At 35.4% G+C, this 18105-nt stretch overlaps 2 protein-coding genes across 5 annotated transcripts in view; one reads left to right on the plus strand and one right to left on the minus strand.

Moving 5' to 3' along the window:
• STRN (striatin) overlaps positions 1–10387 on the plus strand; it is a 43078-nt gene extending 32691 nt beyond the window's left edge. For all 4 annotated transcript variants that reach the window (XM_058164511.1, XM_058164519.1, XM_058164538.1 and 1 more), the window contains 6 exons: positions 674–795; positions 1256–1423; positions 2799–2939; positions 4482–4589; positions 5603–5689; positions 5771–10387. In XM_058164511.1, coding sequence (XP_058020494.1) covers positions 674–795; positions 1256–1423; positions 2799–2939; positions 4482–4589; positions 5603–5689; positions 5771–5940 — 796 coding nt within the window. In that variant the 3' untranslated portion in view covers positions 5941–10387. The remainder of the gene's footprint in view (positions 1–673; positions 796–1255; positions 1424–2798; positions 2940–4481; positions 4590–5602; positions 5690–5770) is intronic.
• Positions 10388–11975: 1588 nt separating this feature from the next.
• VIT (vitrin) overlaps positions 11976–18105 on the minus strand; it is a 74164-nt gene continuing 68034 nt past the window's right edge. Inside the window, exons 14-16 of the mRNA XM_058164562.1 lie at positions 17241–17467; positions 14636–15149; positions 11976–13706 (exon numbers count right to left, since the gene is read on the minus strand). Of these exons, the coding sequence (XP_058020545.1) occupies positions 13528–13706; positions 14636–15149; positions 17241–17467 (920 nt within the window). The 3' untranslated portion in view covers positions 11976–13527. The remainder of the gene's footprint in view (positions 13707–14635; positions 15150–17240; positions 17468–18105) is intronic.

Consider the following 18105-nt stretch of genomic DNA (forward strand, 5'->3'; position numbering starts at 1 on the left):
GTAAGTAAATGTGGACAAAAAGATAGAATGTAATTTGGTTGCTGCAGATGTAACACTGCAGATTCTCTTAAAAGAGAACTGAGGGATTATGTAAAACTTGAAATAGTGGTGAGCATTTGCTTCATTTTGTGGTTGAAGCTGAACTCGCCACACATTGAGTGTTTCTAAACATATCTTGTATGCTTGTGGTAACTAAGAAACTCTTACAGTTAACTGGTGGTACAGTTGGCTGAATGATTGCATTGGTTTCTCTTGCTGCTACTGCTGTTATCTCTGTGGACTATGCAGAATACAGAGGTAATTCTTAGGACAGGGGTGTCCAAAGTTGTCAACTTTAAGACTTGTGGACTTCAACTCCCAGAATTCCTCAGCCAGCAAATTCTGGGAGTTGAAGTCCACAAGTCTTAAAGTTGCCAAGTTTGGACACCCCTGTCTTAGGAAGTCTTAAAGCTTTCCCACAACTGATAGACAAATAGATTTTGGGAGCATACTTAGGAGATTTATTTGTGTTTAATGTGATGTGCTGCACACCAGCTTTTCATTTCCAAGAAAAAAAAATTCCTGGACATCTATGATTTCTACTGTAAATTAGAGTCATTAGTGTTGGATGACAATCTGTTGTTAGGGAAAAAAATCACAAATCAATGCTGTCATAACATGCTTTCTCTTACAGCAGTCCAGTGCTTTGTGTAGTGATGAGTAACAATGGTGAGCAGTGTTACAGTGGAGGCACTGATGGCCTCATCCAGAGTTGGAATACTACAAATCCGAATATTGATCCTTATGATTCATATGGTTAGTGATTCTTCTTTTGTTGCCTTTTATTTTTGGATGTTTTTGGATGTTTTGCAAACATATTCCATGCACTAGATTTCAACATGAAATAAAAAAAAATACTCTATTTTATATATACACACACGCGCGCACACACACAGTATAGCAGTAGTTTAATATTAATATATTAATTAATTAATCTTACGTATTTATAAGTTCCTGATGGAATGAAAACCTAGGAAACGGGTTGTGTGATAGAGGACTTCTCAGGAGAAACCCTCAATTAGTTATAAAATAATCCTTTATAAATTTGAAGATTTAGAATAAACTCATAATCACTTGATTAGCAAGACCACTTGGTGTTATAAAAATAAGGTAGTTCTTTTAAAAAGATAGTGATATTTTAGTTTAATGAAGCCTCCAAACTCTATGAAAATATTTTTAGGAACTATCATCTTGAAATATATTGTTTTGTTCTCAGATCCTTCCATCTTAAGAGGTGCACTTGTAGGCCACTCAGATGCAGTCTGGGGTTTGGTTTATAGTGGAACACACCAGCGCTTGCTCTCCTGTTCAGCAGATGGCACCATACGTTTATGGAAGGCTTTGGAGATCTCTCCTGCTTTAAATATATTTAATGACAATCAAGGTACTGTACAATCTTCTGTTTCTTAGAATGCATTGTATTTGCTTTTAATACATACATACGTAGATACATTTGAGGGACACAGTGGCTCAGGGGCTAGGACGTTGAGCTTGTCGATCGAAAGGTCGGCAGCTCAGCGGTTCGAATCCCTAGTGCTGCCGTGTAATGGGGTGAGCTCCCGTTACTTGTCCCAGCTTCTGCCAACCTAGCAGTTTCGAAAGCACGTAAAAATGCAAGTAGAAAAAATAGGGACCACCTTTGGTGTGAAGGTAACAGCGTTCCGTGCGCCTTTGGCGTTGAGTCATGCTGGCCACATGACCATGGAGACATCTTCGGACAGTGCTGGCTCTTCGGCTTTGAAACGGAGCACCACCCCCTAGAGTCGGCAATGACTAGCACGTATGTGTGAGGGGAACCTTTACCTTTACCTTTTACATACATACATACATACATACTGTGTTTCCCTGAAAATAAGACCCTGTCTTATATCTTTTTGCACCCTGAAATAAGCACTTGGCCTTATTGCCATGCACTCAAAAGCCATTGTGGGCATTGTGAAGAAAGAAAAAGAAAAAGAAACACTTTCTGCACAGGTTTGCTCACAGGAAAACAAGAGGAAGCCTTGTATTTTATGATAAGATTATATTCCTCTCAAATATGGTATAAGACTCCATACTGGAGAAAATGTGTGTTCTTGTATTGTATGGTAGAGTAATGTAGTCATTGCTGGAGAAATAGATTATTGTTACTTTCTAAATGAGCAGTATTCAAATGCGTGCCTTAAGATAGTTCTATCATTCTCTGGAATACATATTAAAATTTGCGACTTTTGTGGATGGCTTCATCATTGGAATATTCATATCAAATAGTAATGAAAGCAACATTACAGTGTTTATTCATTGTAAAGAAATATTACTATGGTTATTTCAAATTTTCCAATAATATATTTTTATCCAATTTTGTGCAATATGTGTTCTCTTCCCTATAACCATGTTATCAATTTAGCTGTTGGTGGGATTCTTCTTATAGAAAGAATGGCATAGCTAGATTCATTTTTATGCTGATTCCACCTAACTTTTCATTGTGTATTTTTTATGCTTTTTTGTTCTTGGTTGGGTAAATCTTGAATTAAAGATAGAGAGATATAAATATTTATTTAAGATTTTGGTGGTTTCACTGTTGAGATAGATTTCTCCTGTTCCAACACCTCAAAAATTGTTTATTATGCAGTCAAAAAACCCATATTTTTTGTGTATGTTATCTTCTCAAGTAATGTTTACATTATTGTTACTCATGCTAAAATAAATATAGCCTTTCATATTATAACTTCACAGTAACTGTTTAAACTTGTTTTGTATTCTGGACATTCTTTTTGTAGAAATGGGAATTCCTTCATCTGTGGATCTAGTGAGCAGTGACCCAAGCCTTATGGTAGCATCATTTAACACTGGATATACAAGCATTTTTAACATGGAAACAAAACAACACATTCTTACCTTGGAGCCCAATATAGATACTAGTATGTATTAAATTCTGCAACAAGGATTGGTCGGGACAGGATATTTGTAAGATCATTATAATTATTTTAGGATATTTTAATTTGGTGAAAATCTTCCACAAAGTTGATGCAGTGTGTCTAATTATCTAAGTGTAGTGTAGAAAATGGTGGTGAAGTGTTAAAAATCAAACGGAATGAATGAAGAAAAGAATTTTGATTTGGAGTCATAGAAGGAAGGGTTGTGGAATTGATTAAGCCCCCCCAAAAAACAATTTAAAGGGAACTTATTGAAGAGCCCTTAGCAAAAAATGCCATCAAGAAATAGAAAAAAACAAAGAAAATTAGTAAAGAAGCAGCTTTCGATCTTTTTTTGATAGCAGTTATAAATGCATTTATATTTTATCCTTACTGTTTAAGATTACACCATAAATTCCTTCTTTCTACAAGCTGCTCTTTCTAATCTTCAAATCCATAAATCACAGTTTATTTTTCTAATTTTTAAGCAAAAATTCCATAAAGGGATTCCAGTTACTGACAAATGTACTTGTTGATCTTTCTCTAATCAAACAAGTTAATTTTGCTATCTCTGCTAGTTCTGTCATTTTCACTAAGCATTCCTCTGTTGTGGATATTTTAGAAACTTTCCATTTTTGTGCAAACAATAGTCTGGCAGCACTAACTTTATATAAAAATAATCATCCATAGCTCTTTGTTACTTGACTGCTCATTAATCCCAGCAAGAAAATTTCTGGTTTCGGATGAATGTTGATCTTTAAAATTGTTTGTATTATTATATGTTTTCAAACCCCGAAATTTCTGGCTTTTTTACAAAATGATATCATAAAATAACCCTTCATGTTGTCCACATTTTCAATATAAATTTGAAGTATCTTTATATATCGTGTTTCCCCGAAAATAAGACCATTTCTTATTTAGTGCTTGGCCTTATTATTGGGGATGTCTTATTATGTTGGGGTGCGTGGAGCAAAACGGAGCTCTTCTTGCCATCTTACCTGATTTCCAGCTCTGTCTCCCTAACCCTAACCAGAGAAAATGGCGGGAACCTGCTACGCATGTGTTTAAATATTTTTGAGGACAGCTTATTTTCGAGCAGGGCTTATTTTTGGGGAGGGCTTATTTTAGCACATGCACTCAGCCCAATTGGGCTTATTATCAGGGGATGTCTTATTTTAGGGGAAAGGGTATTCTTGACAATTTTTCTATAGTCATATATCAATGCTACATAATTTTATCTAATTTTATCTTTTAGGTTATAGTGTAAATTTGAATCTTTTTAACTGAATATGTTCCTATTGTTCTGTCATTATATTGTGTCCAAAGTACTTAGTCCATTTAATCATATGGCATTTCATTTGTTCTTCTCTTGTGTACTTTATATAGGAATCCACAATGTTTAGAGAGCCTAATAATTTAAATAATGTGAATATAATTGTTTGGATCCTGAAAATGTTATTTCATCAGAATGGCCTATAGATGAGGCCATTAGTGTTTCAGAATTTTATGTGACTTGATTTGGTTTGCATGTATGCTTTCTTTCAACAGCAGTTAACACTTCTTGCCAAATAAACAAAGTAATCAGCCACCCAACTCTTCCAATAAGCATCACAGCCCATGAGGACAGGCACATTAAATTCTATGACAATAACACAGGTAAGTAGCCTGTTTCTCTGAGTAACATATCATAAAATCCAAAATATTGTGGGAATTTGAAAATATTACAATTTGAAAATAACTTTATTAAGAGGTGAATATTTCAAGATCAGTATCCAATTATAACCACTGACAGACAAAAACAATTGTAAGAATAAACAATTGGCTGAGCAATGCAGCCTATAGAATTAAGTGGGTAATACATTGCATTTATGGTAGAAATCTTGGATACTTGTCATTGGTATGATCTGCCCACAGTTTTTTAAGAGACCTGGAAAAATAATTTATATTAATGTGTTTTCTACATAGTGCAAAATGAAACTGCTGTTAAAATCTGTGGAAGTTTTTTGTTATTTGTATAAACTTGTAAAAATCTTTCAGAAAAGATTTTTAAACTGATTTTGCTCATAACAATGAAAGTAAATTTGTAAATCTTGCCCCTTAAAATGCTTGTAGTTGTTTATAATTTTTACGATGTATGCCCAAAGGAAGAAATGTGTAGTGTAATCAGGACTCGGTTTTACTGAATACATTTCTCTTCAAAAATTTTAACTATTTAGCTTGGCAAAGAAGCTGATTAAGAGTTTGTGCAAGCAGCATAGCAACATAGTGCAAATGGGTTTACAGATTTTTCCTTCAAAGCTATGTAAGAGTTCAGGCTTTGTAAAGTTACATCTCATATCTTTGGGATGTGCAAGGGAGAACTGTAAAGGAAATGCTTATCTATTCCTTTGGAAACTAATAAAGATGTGGTGAACTGTGACCCAAATATCAGTTTTGAGAAGCATATTATACAGTGAAGGTGACACTGACAAGAACAGTGCATAATTAGATGATTATTCAGCAAAGAGACTAAAGTATGTTAATAAGATATTCTGCTTTGTGGTAATACATGATACAGTATAGTTACAGTTACAGTTTAGTATGAGTACATGTCATTTTACATTTCTAACTTTCTTTAATATATTAAACTTACTGCAAGTTCTAATATATTTTTGTATTCAACTGCAAAGGGAAACTGATCCACTCTATGGTAGCCCACTTGGACGCAGTCACAAGTTTAGCTGTTGATCCAAATGGCTTGTATTTGATGTCTGGCAGTAAGTACATTTTGAGTTGTTAAAAAATGTCTTGCTAACAACAGGATTGGTCACAAAAGTAAGATTTTTTTTCTCCTTTAGGCCACGATTGTTCTATACGCTTATGGAACCTTGAAAGCAAAACCTGCATCCAGGAATTTACGGCTCATCGCAAAAAGCACGATGAATCCATTCATGATGTGGCATTCCATCCCACCAAATGTTACATTGCCAGTGCAGGAGCAGACGCACTTGCCAAAGTCTTTGTATGATGCAACACTTCCCTGTCCTTCTAGCTGCCTTGTACATATCTATAAATATATATGTCTATATCTATAAAATAAGCTGTACAAAAGATAAGAGCAAGAATCTTCTTGTAACCTTTAATTTCGTGAATGTTAGCAATTGCTTCTGATTATATGATCTCAGTCCTGAGAGCTTGGAAGCTCCCTATTTCAAGCAATCTATGGAAGAACCATTTTAATTTTGAAAGTGTCCTTTTTTGTCTAGGCTGGCCTTGGGCAAAATGAGATGCTGTCTCAATTTATGCAACACAAAGGCTAACAGCTTGCTTGGGTATTCATGGACAAGCTTCTCCCAACCTGGTGTGCTGTAAAAGTGTTGAGGCTGCAACTCTTAAGAGCTTCCAGCCAGCACTTCTACAACAAGTTGGAGGAGGTAGCAAACAAATCTTAAGTTACAATGTTTCCCCAATTGGAAATTCATGCAATTCAGATCCTTGAGACAGTTAATTAATTGTCTCCTTTTCTAGCACTGAATGGTTAAATGAGTCACAGAATCTCAGCCTGTAGAGTCTTATAATAGACAGGTTGGATTTAAAGTATTGACTATTTAAAAACATGAATGCCATAACATTTTCTAAAATTATGTTAAAAGAAGATATGTAAAAGGCTTATAAATGTAAATTCTGTTGAAACTGTTGGAAATGAATGTTAACGGGTGGCTGGAACCACAGTATAGCCTTTAATGTAACTTCTTCTAAAATGATGGGGCATATGTTTACAATAAGGATCTGATTAGTTTCAGATGCTAATGACTATTCATTATAGAGCTAAGGAAAATTACGTATCTTTCCAACTACCCAACAAATGCAATATCTAAATTTTCTCACTGAGGTGCTTATTGGTTTGGAAAACATACGTATGCTGTTATCCTGCTTTTTAAACTGTACTGCATCAGAACCTAATAAACCACGTAAGAGCAGTACTGTTTGGGATATGTGAGGTGATTGACTTCTATTTACCATGGACAAAACTCATATAAAATAACAATGCTTTCCTGCCCCCTTCCAGTGATTCCATAATGTTTGCCAAAACTGGGAGGATTTATGCCAATGCAAGCTGCAAGTGTCCAAAGGTAGATGATGTTCTTCTATATCAGGGGTGTCAAACTCAAGGCTCGCGGGCAGGCCTGGAAATATCAAAGTATTACCCCGCAGTGCCTCTGGTGGCTAAAATGGGCTGCGTGCAGCACCCCCCCCCCGCACCTCATTTTCACCCTCCATGGCCTCCTGCAGCACTCTGCCTGCTGAAAATGGCCTGAAAAGGGGCCAAAAAACGAGTTGAAAACGGGCCTGAAAAGGGGCCATGGAGGGTGAAAATGAGGCGCAGAGGGGCATGGACCCGCATGCCCAGTTTTGGCCAGTAGGGTGTTGCAGGAAGCATACATCCTGCCACGCCCACCGGTCTGCGGAGGAAAACTACAATGCTGATCAGGCCCCTGAAGAAATCCAGTTTGACACCCCTGTTTCTATATGCATTATTCTCTCCCCTTGCCTGCTGCCCACAATCGTCATGGTTTTATATAGCAGGCCTTGAAGTGTTGGGAATATGTGACTGGATTTGGTTTTTGAAAGTACTTGAAACTTAAAAAGATTGGCCATCTTTGGCTATTACGTTATGGTACCGTTAACGGTTATTTTTTGTAGGTTTGTTACAAAAAACCCAAACCTGTTGTAATTGTTTCCTCTCCTACAAAAACTGATTAAATAGGAATAGCTGTTACACATTCATTATTTTTGTGATTTTGTGTCAAAGCAGAAAATCCAACTGCACAGAACACATTAATCTGTGTGACTGTTGTGTATTTCCCTTTACTAGCTTGATATCCTTATTTTTTAAAAGGATATTACAGATGTTAAGCTGTGTATATTTTGTGTATGTGTGTATATATATATATATATCTTTATATATATATATATAAATATATGACAGAGATTGTAAACAGTATATATTATAAGGAAGGGAGATTCTATGGATAATTTCAATGTTTTAGTACTGAAAGTTCTTGAGACTTAATACAAAGGATAAAACATAAATAGTATTGTGCTTTTTGCTTAAAACAACATAATACAAAATTGCTGATGTTTAAATTGCTGTACATATCACTAATAGGTCAGCATGTTTGATTAAATTATGAATGTAACAAATGTTCCTGTTAAAATATTGATAGAAGGATGTGCCATCCTGCTTAGTGAATTTTTGATCCAAGAGAACTGACTTTTAAAACAGGTGAATAGCCAGAGTTTTGAGGTGTCATTGAGCAAACAAAATGTAGCCTTATTATGAGATTGCACCTTCTGTTGCAGATTTTGTGTTTTTCTTTCAGATTACATATTACAATCTGTATTGTACTAAATACAGGTATATTCTATTGCAGTTGAAAAATACCCTTTTTAATTGATAAACTGTTTCATTTATCTTGCAATCTTGGATTGCACTTCTGTTATGCATTCATACTCATTTTTAGATCAGTTTGATTAATGTTCAGTGTGTATCTTTTCTTTATGCTATTCAAATTAAGTTCATTACATCAACTGCCTTCATTTAACATACTGTAGTTGAAATCATGTCTAATTATTTAAATGTTTTACCTATGCAGCTAACAAGGGAGAAAATGCTGAGCGTATGCTTGTCATGTGAAGGTATAGCTATTGATTCGTGAAGAACAAGAAGAAATGTGTGAACTAGTGCTTAGACCCTCCATAATTTATTTCAAGAGCATATTCTTTTCCCCTTGTTATCTTTCCTTTTCAAAGCAGAGGGAGAAAATTTAGGCCTCCATTTGTTGTTTGAAGCAAAAGAAAAAAGATACCTTAACTGCATGCTAACTGAAACCCTGTACAGTAAATCAACAAACTGAAAACACACAATGGTAACCATGTTTCATAGTAATATATGTGATTTGCAGGTACCAGTATATATTTATCCTGTTGGTCTTCTTATTAAACCAATCATTTAAAGTGCTTGAAAAGTACAAAAGTGTAGCTTGGTTGTAGTTGGATGGATATATTTTATTTCTTCTAGTATATTACTTGGCATTTCACTAACTGCCCTCCTGGACAATAGACAGATTTGGATTTTGCATGAGCAGAACAATTTTGGTGCATACATAAAGTTATATTTAGTACATGACTTTTTGTTAAGCATTAACAGAAGGGCAATAGCTTATGTTCTTTTTGCCATATTTTATTTCAGAGAATCTAGAGAAATCTCTTAATCTTACTATTAATTTGTTTTCTTTGAATATTTGGATTTAAATCTCTTACTTCAAGATAACTGATAGTAGCTTTGGTAGTACTAGAAGTGATTTTCATTCTTCATCAGAAAACTGTGGTTCGTTTCTTGTGTTTTATACTACAGCTAACCTGAAATGAAATCCCTCCCCAAAATATAAATGAAATTCCTGAAAAAGGGTAGAAATCCTTCTGCATTTAGCATGGTAACAGTAACTGTCGTAGATTGCTTCAATAAATATGTACAAGGATCTACATAGTTCATGTGATCACTGTATTTCATGGATACTAACCTTAATATTGGCTTGGATCAATAGAAAGAAGTAATGAAGTATGGGTGATACTGATCATGAACTTCTCAAACTACTCTTTGATTTGACATAATGTTGCGAGGTGTTCTTTTTTCCTTTATAAAAATGGCTTTTACAACTCCCTCTATTTTCTTATATATGTTTACTTAGAAGTACATCCTCTATGATCAACAGGACTTACTCCCACAGACACATTCATAGAAATTGGCAATATTTTTATTATACTGGAAATAGTTTTAATAATGCTTTGTAATACCAGTTTGCCTAAATTTTGACTAAAATCATTTAGGCTCCAGTTCTATCATATTAGGAGATTTTGCATCAACAAAGAAAAAGGCAATGATACTAGATTTTTGAGATATTTATAACAAAGAATTCTTCACTGAATATTACTCAATATCTGTCAGTTTTAGTCCAGGAGTTATTCATAGCTGTTATAAATATGCACTTTAAAGTTTTCAATATAGTTTGTCATTTGGTTAACATCAGATAAAGATGCAAAAAGTGGAACATGCCAATTGAGAATTAGTATAGCAATTTAAAAAAATAAACTTTTAAAAAGCAAATGGCACAAACTTTGTGAAGCATCTTGAGTAAATCTGTCTACCAAGAAAATTTTCTTGTAATCTTCTGTTATTGCAATTAAATATGAGATAAAAGTGATGTGGTAATGAAGGTAATAACTCTGGGTAGTTGCTAATAAAGTGTGAATGTTTTGTACAGTACTTGCATTCTCTGTTGAATAAAATCTAATGGACCTTTCTGTAGTAACACTATACAGAGCAGCTTTACTAAACATTGCAGCAACAAATAAATGTCCTTTGTAATATATATTTATGTAAATTGGGTGCTAATAAATACTATTTTTCAACACCTTCGTATCTTTGCATTTGATACAGGTACGCAAACCATACAAACCTGTATGGTTGTTACAGGTTGGAGAAACCACTGAAAATGTAAGGCTTAGAATAGAAAGATAAAAAGCTTCTTTATAAACTGGTTTTCGCTCCATAGAAATGCAGTGTGTTTTGCTTATAATGGTCTTTGGTTGCTGCTACTGAATTAAAATAAAACCTCAATAGGGGGTCAGTCTTAGAAAGAATTAAGCTGTTGAATTCTCCCAAATTTATTATTTTAGATTATTTATTAAGCAAAACAAGGACTGGGAAGATAGATATATGGTTTAAGCCCAGCCAATCCTGGGAGTTGAAGTCCACACATCTTAAACTTGTTAAGGTTGAAAAATGGTATACTGTCATGCTGGTCCAGTGTAGTTTGTTATATAGATATTTTTGAGTTTTCCAATCATGGACTGGGAATGACTGACCTATTAGTCTGTGAGAGAGCTCCTGCATAGTATTTCTATGTGTAATATATAGCTGATGATCTGTACTAATGAAAACTCTTGAGTTTGTATACGGAAATGATAAATTTCTGTCTGCAATGATGTACGTCCAAGTTAGCTGGAGTCTATAATTTCAAGAATATATAGTACATGATATCTAGGAGAAGCAACATGATGATCAATGCACAAGTATACTGAGTACTTATGTACTGGAGACAAATTCCTTGTGTGTCAAATCAAACTTGGCCAAATAAAATTTTGTTCAACTCAATTCAATTCAATTCAATAATATACTGATGTAGGTTTTCATGGCCGATATGTGCTGGGCAGTGTTGGTGTTTCAGGATTTAGTGATTGTAACAGATTTCCTGACTTTTCACCAACAGCTATGGCTGGCATTCATTTTAAAATACATTTTGGACTGCTACACAGGGCATAGGCAACAGAGCAGAGCCCAATTAGGCAGCTGCTGACTTCTGATTGGCGAAGTTTTTTAAAGCAAACCCTTTGATGTAGAAACATTTCTTCTAATCTGTTGGGTGGTGGACCTATAATTGATACAATTTGATAATGACAGGTTAGAGGCACTTCAGAAATGGTTGAGATCTCCTAATATTCACCTGTTATACTTAAAAGGAAAATCTTAGAAATACGCTGCAATTGAATTGTAGCATTCTTGAGAATATGTAGTTGTCATACAGAGTAGTATTAATTAACTAATTTTATTACTAATCTCATCCCACATTTGGATTGTTAGCCTGAAACAGAATTCTGAATAATCAGCCTGTTTCAGGCTAACAATCAGAACAATAGTGATATCCATTTAAGAATTAGCCACTAAAATGTTCATTTGTAGGGCATGCATAATTCATAATGGTTTCCATGCTGAAAACTTCATGGACCAATAATCCCATGCAATATAAGAGTATTCCCTAAGAAGCCTGAGGGTCTGTTCACACATGCAAGGAAACATGATTTTTTTGTTTGTCTCCTCTTGGAAAAAAAAATGTGAACAAGGCAGAGTGTGCATATGACAGCCTCTTCTGAATACTCCTGAAGTTTCTTACATATTAAAACACTAAACATTTTGCTTTTTCATTAAAAAAAAGTAACACAATTTTTGTAACTTTTATTGGAAAAAGTACCACAGCTTACAAAAAGTTATTATAAGGCAGAAGATGGAGCTTTGCTTCCTTTTGGATATACAAATGCATGGGGGGAAGGCATGAAATTGAGATTCACAAATTCATGTTTCGTTCACAAAAAGTACAAAGTTTCTTCAATACTCAGCTGAATTATTTGCACCTGCCTTCACTAAAGCAAAGATAATTGGCTAAAACAACATTTCAAAAGACAGGGAAATGAAGTAAAGAAAGCTGACATAACAATTACTGACCATTAAACATTAAGAAGTGCTCAAGTAACCCTCCACTGTATACTTGTATCGTTGGTTTTCTCACCAAAACTATCTAATGTAGCATAGTAATTCATCTTTGTATGGGTTTCTAGAAAGTGGCCAGTTTTCTTAAAAAAAAAAACACCTTAGGAAATACTTATAAAATTACAATTAATGTCTGCTTTTGTAAATTGGAAAAAAATAAATATGAATATAAGTATATAGAGTCTTTCCTGAAATAGAATCAGCCTAGTTTTGTATGTCTCACTATTTTCAATGTCAAAAAACATGTGGATTAGAATGGTTCAGCCGAAATACTCTATATATGTTACTTTCAAACTACTTTTGGAGACTTCTTTCTCTATATGGAAATCCTAGATAAGCAACAGGAAACCGCTGTTAGGGCTCAACCTCTACTATTTAGTCTACTAAGGATGAAAAAGCTATTATAAATATTATTGTGTTTTAGAATTCAAATGATAATAGCCATTTACTGGTGTTTTTTTTTAAGGAAAATATGAGACCTATGATTGATTAGATGTACCATGTTTGTAACAGTTGTCAAGATAGCAAGCTACTCTTCTTACTTATAAGACAATGAGTGGAAAATTCTGGCTATGCCGTCTTTATGAAGGTAATAAGGAGAACGATGATGAACTATCTATAGATATAGATAGATCTATATATCTATCTGCCCCACAATTTGGGCTTATGTTACAGGCTGGTATACAGTTGAAGCACATGAAATGGAAGTAAAGGCAAAATACAATGTGCTGAAAACTATTCTTCCAGTACGTGATAAGCAGGCCACAGATAAATGCTTTTTTCATCATACTGTCTATATTTAATTATTGTCTTGTTTGCTTCTTGTCATTTACATGACTGCCAACATCTGTAATTAAAGGTTAGGATCCAAACTATTTTATGATATTCGAAAGTGATAAGTCAGCCTGTTTCTTGCCTTCACCACCACCCTTGGAAACAAATGCTAAAGGTGGCTTTGAAGTCTTCAGAAATACTCCATGCCTGTTAAACTGAGACGTTAAATTCATTGAGTCCAACTGATAATTTTAAACAAGTCAAAGGCTACTGGCCAATTTGTTATCAGATCAGTTTGGAAACCAGTAAAGGGAGGTGCGGGAAGCATCACTTCCATTATGGTTATGCTTAGAGAGCAGATCTGAAATTATCCTTTAGGTAAAATTTCTCATCTGGCATTGCCTGATTTATAGGAGGCAATTTCAGCGATGCAACCCTTGTAGCTGGATGCAATCAGTTCCGTGGCTGTGAATTAAACTCTGTACAAATATTCTGAACGATCTTAGGAACAAATCTATAGAGCCTGTCAAATTCATCCACGAAGAATGAATGTTCCTTATCAGGGTCAGTTGCCACAGCTTCTAGTTCATCTTGGGCAGCCCATGCGATTCCTATTGAGTAGGCTATTACACCTGCAGGGGGAAAAATAGGCCATAATGGATCAATGCTTTTAAAAAAATTGATGCTGCATTCATATACATCTTCGTAACACTTAAGATACAATATGAAAAAAGAAAAAACCTGTGCCTCTTCCAAAGGAGTAATGCAGGTCCCTATTACTTTACAATTGTGGTATTTTTAAAAAAAATGGTTTTCAAGTACACAGGACTCTATGCTGAATTTTCCGTCAATTGAGAAAACAGTGAAAGCCCAAAAGAATGAACAAAGAAACTTGAATGTGGTGTAACCGAAGAGCAATTTCCCACCCACTGCTAAGTAAAGTTGTGTTACACTTTCGTTCCAGAATTGAACTGCTCCCAGTTCAGCACTTTCCAAAAGAAGTGGTGTCTCTTCTTAGACACCGCCTCCATTTAAATGTTTTTTCCCCTACAATTGTCCAGCTACTATGTTAGCAGGTTCTTTAAGGAGATGACAATATACGTTCTATACACAACACAAGATATCCCAGGCCAGCCGTGCCTAAAGGACCTAAGACTTCAACAATTCCACCTAACTCAATTAAACTTGGTCCTCATACAATCCAAGAATGGTCTGTCAATTGTGGCTGTGAGAAATTGGGAATACTAAACTTAATCTTAACTTGAGTTTCTGGGTGACCTAATTTATTTTATTTTTATTTATTTGTCAAACATGTACAAGGTTGCAAGTATAAGTATGAACATAAGCATGAAAAAAAGGAAGTAAATACAGATAAATGGGGACAGTAAGACAGAGTAGGCACGCTGGTGCGCTTATGCACGTCCCCTTTACCTCTTAGGAATGGGGTGGTAGACAGTTTAAGGTTTAACTGTCTAAAAGTTTAATTTAAATTCCCTCTTCAGATCAACAGCCCTACACCTGGCTGAACTTTTCTGAAACAAAAAATATAACAGGCAATTACCATTTTGGTGTGCTGCTAAAGCTGGTCCCCTGACATCATCGTACGATCTGCCATCTGTAATCAAAATCATGATTTTCCGCTTGTTAGGTTTGGATTTGCTGAAGAGCTGCTCAAAGGCGAAGTTGATGGCTGCTCCAGTGCTGGTTCCTCCACTCCAATAGTTGATTCTTTTGATAGCGTTCAGCACCTCCTGCTTAGTGCTGTGCTTGTTAAAGTCAAATTCCAGCCTTTGTTCATAAGTGTACTGCACAGCTCCGATCCGGGTATCTGTATCAGAAATCTCAAACTCTTTGCTAATATTGGCTACAAATTGCAGAATGGTGCGGAAGTTACCTGTGCCAACGCTGCTAGATCCATCAATGACAAACCCAATGTCGGCTGAATTTAGACAGGTTTTGCTGCAAGCCAGACGTTCAACATCACAGATTCGTTTTACTAAAGGCTGCACTACTTTGTACAAGGTAAACCAACTGGTGACATGAATAGAATAGTATCCATTGGTCCTGCATACAGCCTAAATGATAGAATTTTTAAAAAGAAAAATTAAAAAAGTTTTATACCATAATCAGATCAAATGAAATCTTCAAAAAATACTGTAGTAGACACCGTGATTTCCCTCTGTTTACATGGTATTGCTCATGAGTATAATTGCCAGAAAATAAATTTATACATTTATAGGTTTAATCTTGTAGTATCACTGATCTGGAGTTATTGCTGTTTGCAGCTGGTCTCCATCAGTGTTCTAAGATCTGAAAACTTAGTATTACAGTTTTAATATAGCTTTCTGCAAGCAAAACGACCCAGATTTTGGGGGCAATATGCTGACATTTGTAAACCACTCAGTGCTGTAAAGTACTAAGGAGTGGTATATAAGTGTAATGCTATTGCTATTGCTCCTATCTTGAACTCTATTGGAATTCTTTCACACAGTTGTTTCCAGCCAGCATGGCCAGTGTACATATCAGGTGGGAAATTATTAGGGCTGAAGTTCAAATACATCTGAAGGTCCTTGGTTTTCTTTTATACTGCAAAATCAGAATTTTGTCACTCGTTGAGATGGGTGACTTTATAAATTGATTAAATAAATTGATAAATAACTTTATTCTATCATATAAAGGGATTGCACATTTGTGCAGTTCTTTACTTTGTAAAATGCAGCTATCATAAATTAGTGTATACAAATATGTGCTTAATTAATGTCTCATTGTAGCTCTGTCCTAGCAAACTTAAATAAAGTCAAAATTAGTCAGTAGGCTGGAGCCTGCCCAGCTTTAAGATATGAAGCACTTCAGAGTTCAGAAGAAATGTGTTTCATGGCAAACCTATGAAGGAAAGTGCAAAAAATATTCAGAAGGTGTGACCAGAAAAGAAAATGTTATTTTTGCATTTCCCAAAGACAGCGTTGCTTTTTGAAGGAGATTTCCTTTGCCAAACTTTGCAGTTCATAAGAATGCTACTTAATTAAAAAAGCATTCTGTAAAATGTATCCAGTCTAAACTCTAGAGCTTATGAGGACAAGGTCTAACCAAGGTGCATCCAGAACTGTCACGGGTATTGCAAGAAATTCATAAATAAATCCACCTAGAGGCAATGGCACACAGTGTCCACAAAGCAAAATCTGAAACTCCAGATTTTTGATTGCAAAGTGTGTTGCTTCTGGAATTGTACAATTTCTCTCTTTTGCTCTCTGGACTGTTGTATTCTTCATTTTGTTAAAGTCAAGTTGACAGTCAAAATGAGCATGATACTAGAACTTCACCATATCTAGCTTTGTTTGTTTTGCAATAAGAGGAAAAAAAACATTGGATTCCAATGGAAACTTCCCTTTGTTGTGAATAATAGGTATATATAGTATGGGGGCAGTGAATCCAGGTAGAACTGCTTCAGAAGCAAAGGATAAAAGCCCCTTAACTTCAAAATATTGAGTTGTCCAAAATTGTCCACTTTTTAATCAAATACAGTATTTCTGTATTTCTTTTAAATACAGATAGTCCTCGACTTACAACCATTCATTAGTGACCATTACAACGGCACTGAAAAAAGTGACTTATGACCATTTGTCACACTTATGACTGTTGCAGCATTCACTGGTCACATGATTAAAATGTAGATGCTTGGCAACTGGCATTTAATTATGGTGGTTGCAGTGTCCTGGTGTCACGTGATCACTTTTTGCGACCTTCTGACAAGCAGAGTCAATGGGGAAGCCAGATTCACTTAACAACCCTGTTAAGTGATTCACTTAACAGCTGTGGCAAGAAAGTGTCTAAAATGGGGCAAAATTCACTTAACAATGAAAGCAACCATCTTGCTTAGCGATGGAAATTTTGAGCCCGATTGTAGTTGTAAGTCAAGGACTATCTGTATCCACTATCCAAGAACAGTTTTCATCGACTTTGTTTTATAATTTAAAAAAGTATGGTAACTTAATGTATATTGCATTATCACAATGCTTGGCAGAACTGAGCCTAGGACTGTGAAGTTATGACTTTCGCAAAACAACTACAATCTGTTCTTGTCAGATTATGCCGTATGTGGTAAAGTGATCAGACTTTGCATTTTCCCAGAATAATACATACACACTCCAAAATCTGCCACTTCTTACCTTGTCCACAAAGTTTGTTTCAATGACATTTTTCTTTTCATTTTCGTCGGGTCCTTCAATGGTGACAAAGAAAATGTTAATGCCAGACTCCCGTGCCAGCCTGGAGGCTTCTTCTACCTTATCAGTGGGCCATCCATCCACCAACACTACAGCCACGTTGGGGGCACCTCCTCGGTTGCCGTTGGCATCTTCAAAGTAGTTTTTGTTAACAAAGGACAAAGCTTTTCCTATGTGAGAAAGTGGCATACAGGAAAGGGGGGAAATCTTTAAAAAACTAGTTCCTTTTTATTTATTTGGCATTGTATAGCACGTTATTAAGACTAGAAATGATAAAATAGAACAGTGGTCTCCAACCTTGGCAACTTTAAGACTTGTGGACTTCAGCTCCTAGAATTCTGTGAGTTGAAGTCCACAAGTCTCAAAGTTGCCAAGGTTGGAGATGCCTGAAATAGAGGACAGAAGCAAACCCCAATCAAAAAACCCACCAAAGCCAATGTCAAGATCCAGCAGATCAGTAGGAAGCTCCTTATTGTCAGGCTCAATTAGACGTAAAGCAATTATCTGCACTGTGATTTTGAATACATGCTCCCGTTGAAATGTGAGTAGAAATAGCATTCACCCTGAAACAACAGCTGAAATAAACCTTCTGCCCACGTTATGATGGAAATATTCATAGCCATTAAAAACATATGATGGCAATAATTTTCTCAACCAAATGTGTCTGAGACTGCAGGTGTATATCAACTTTACATACATATCTAATCATCTTAATCCGTTCTGTTCCTACAGAAACTACTCAGATTTGTGGCAAGATGAAGTGGCATGATAAATTTTAGAAGCCGGAAAATAGTACAGTTCTAGCATC

This window comes from Ahaetulla prasina, chromosome 1 (assembly GCF_028640845.1).
Source record: "Ahaetulla prasina isolate Xishuangbanna chromosome 1, ASM2864084v1, whole genome shotgun sequence".
NCBI lineage: Eukaryota > Metazoa > Chordata > Lepidosauria > Squamata > Colubridae > Ahaetulla > Ahaetulla prasina.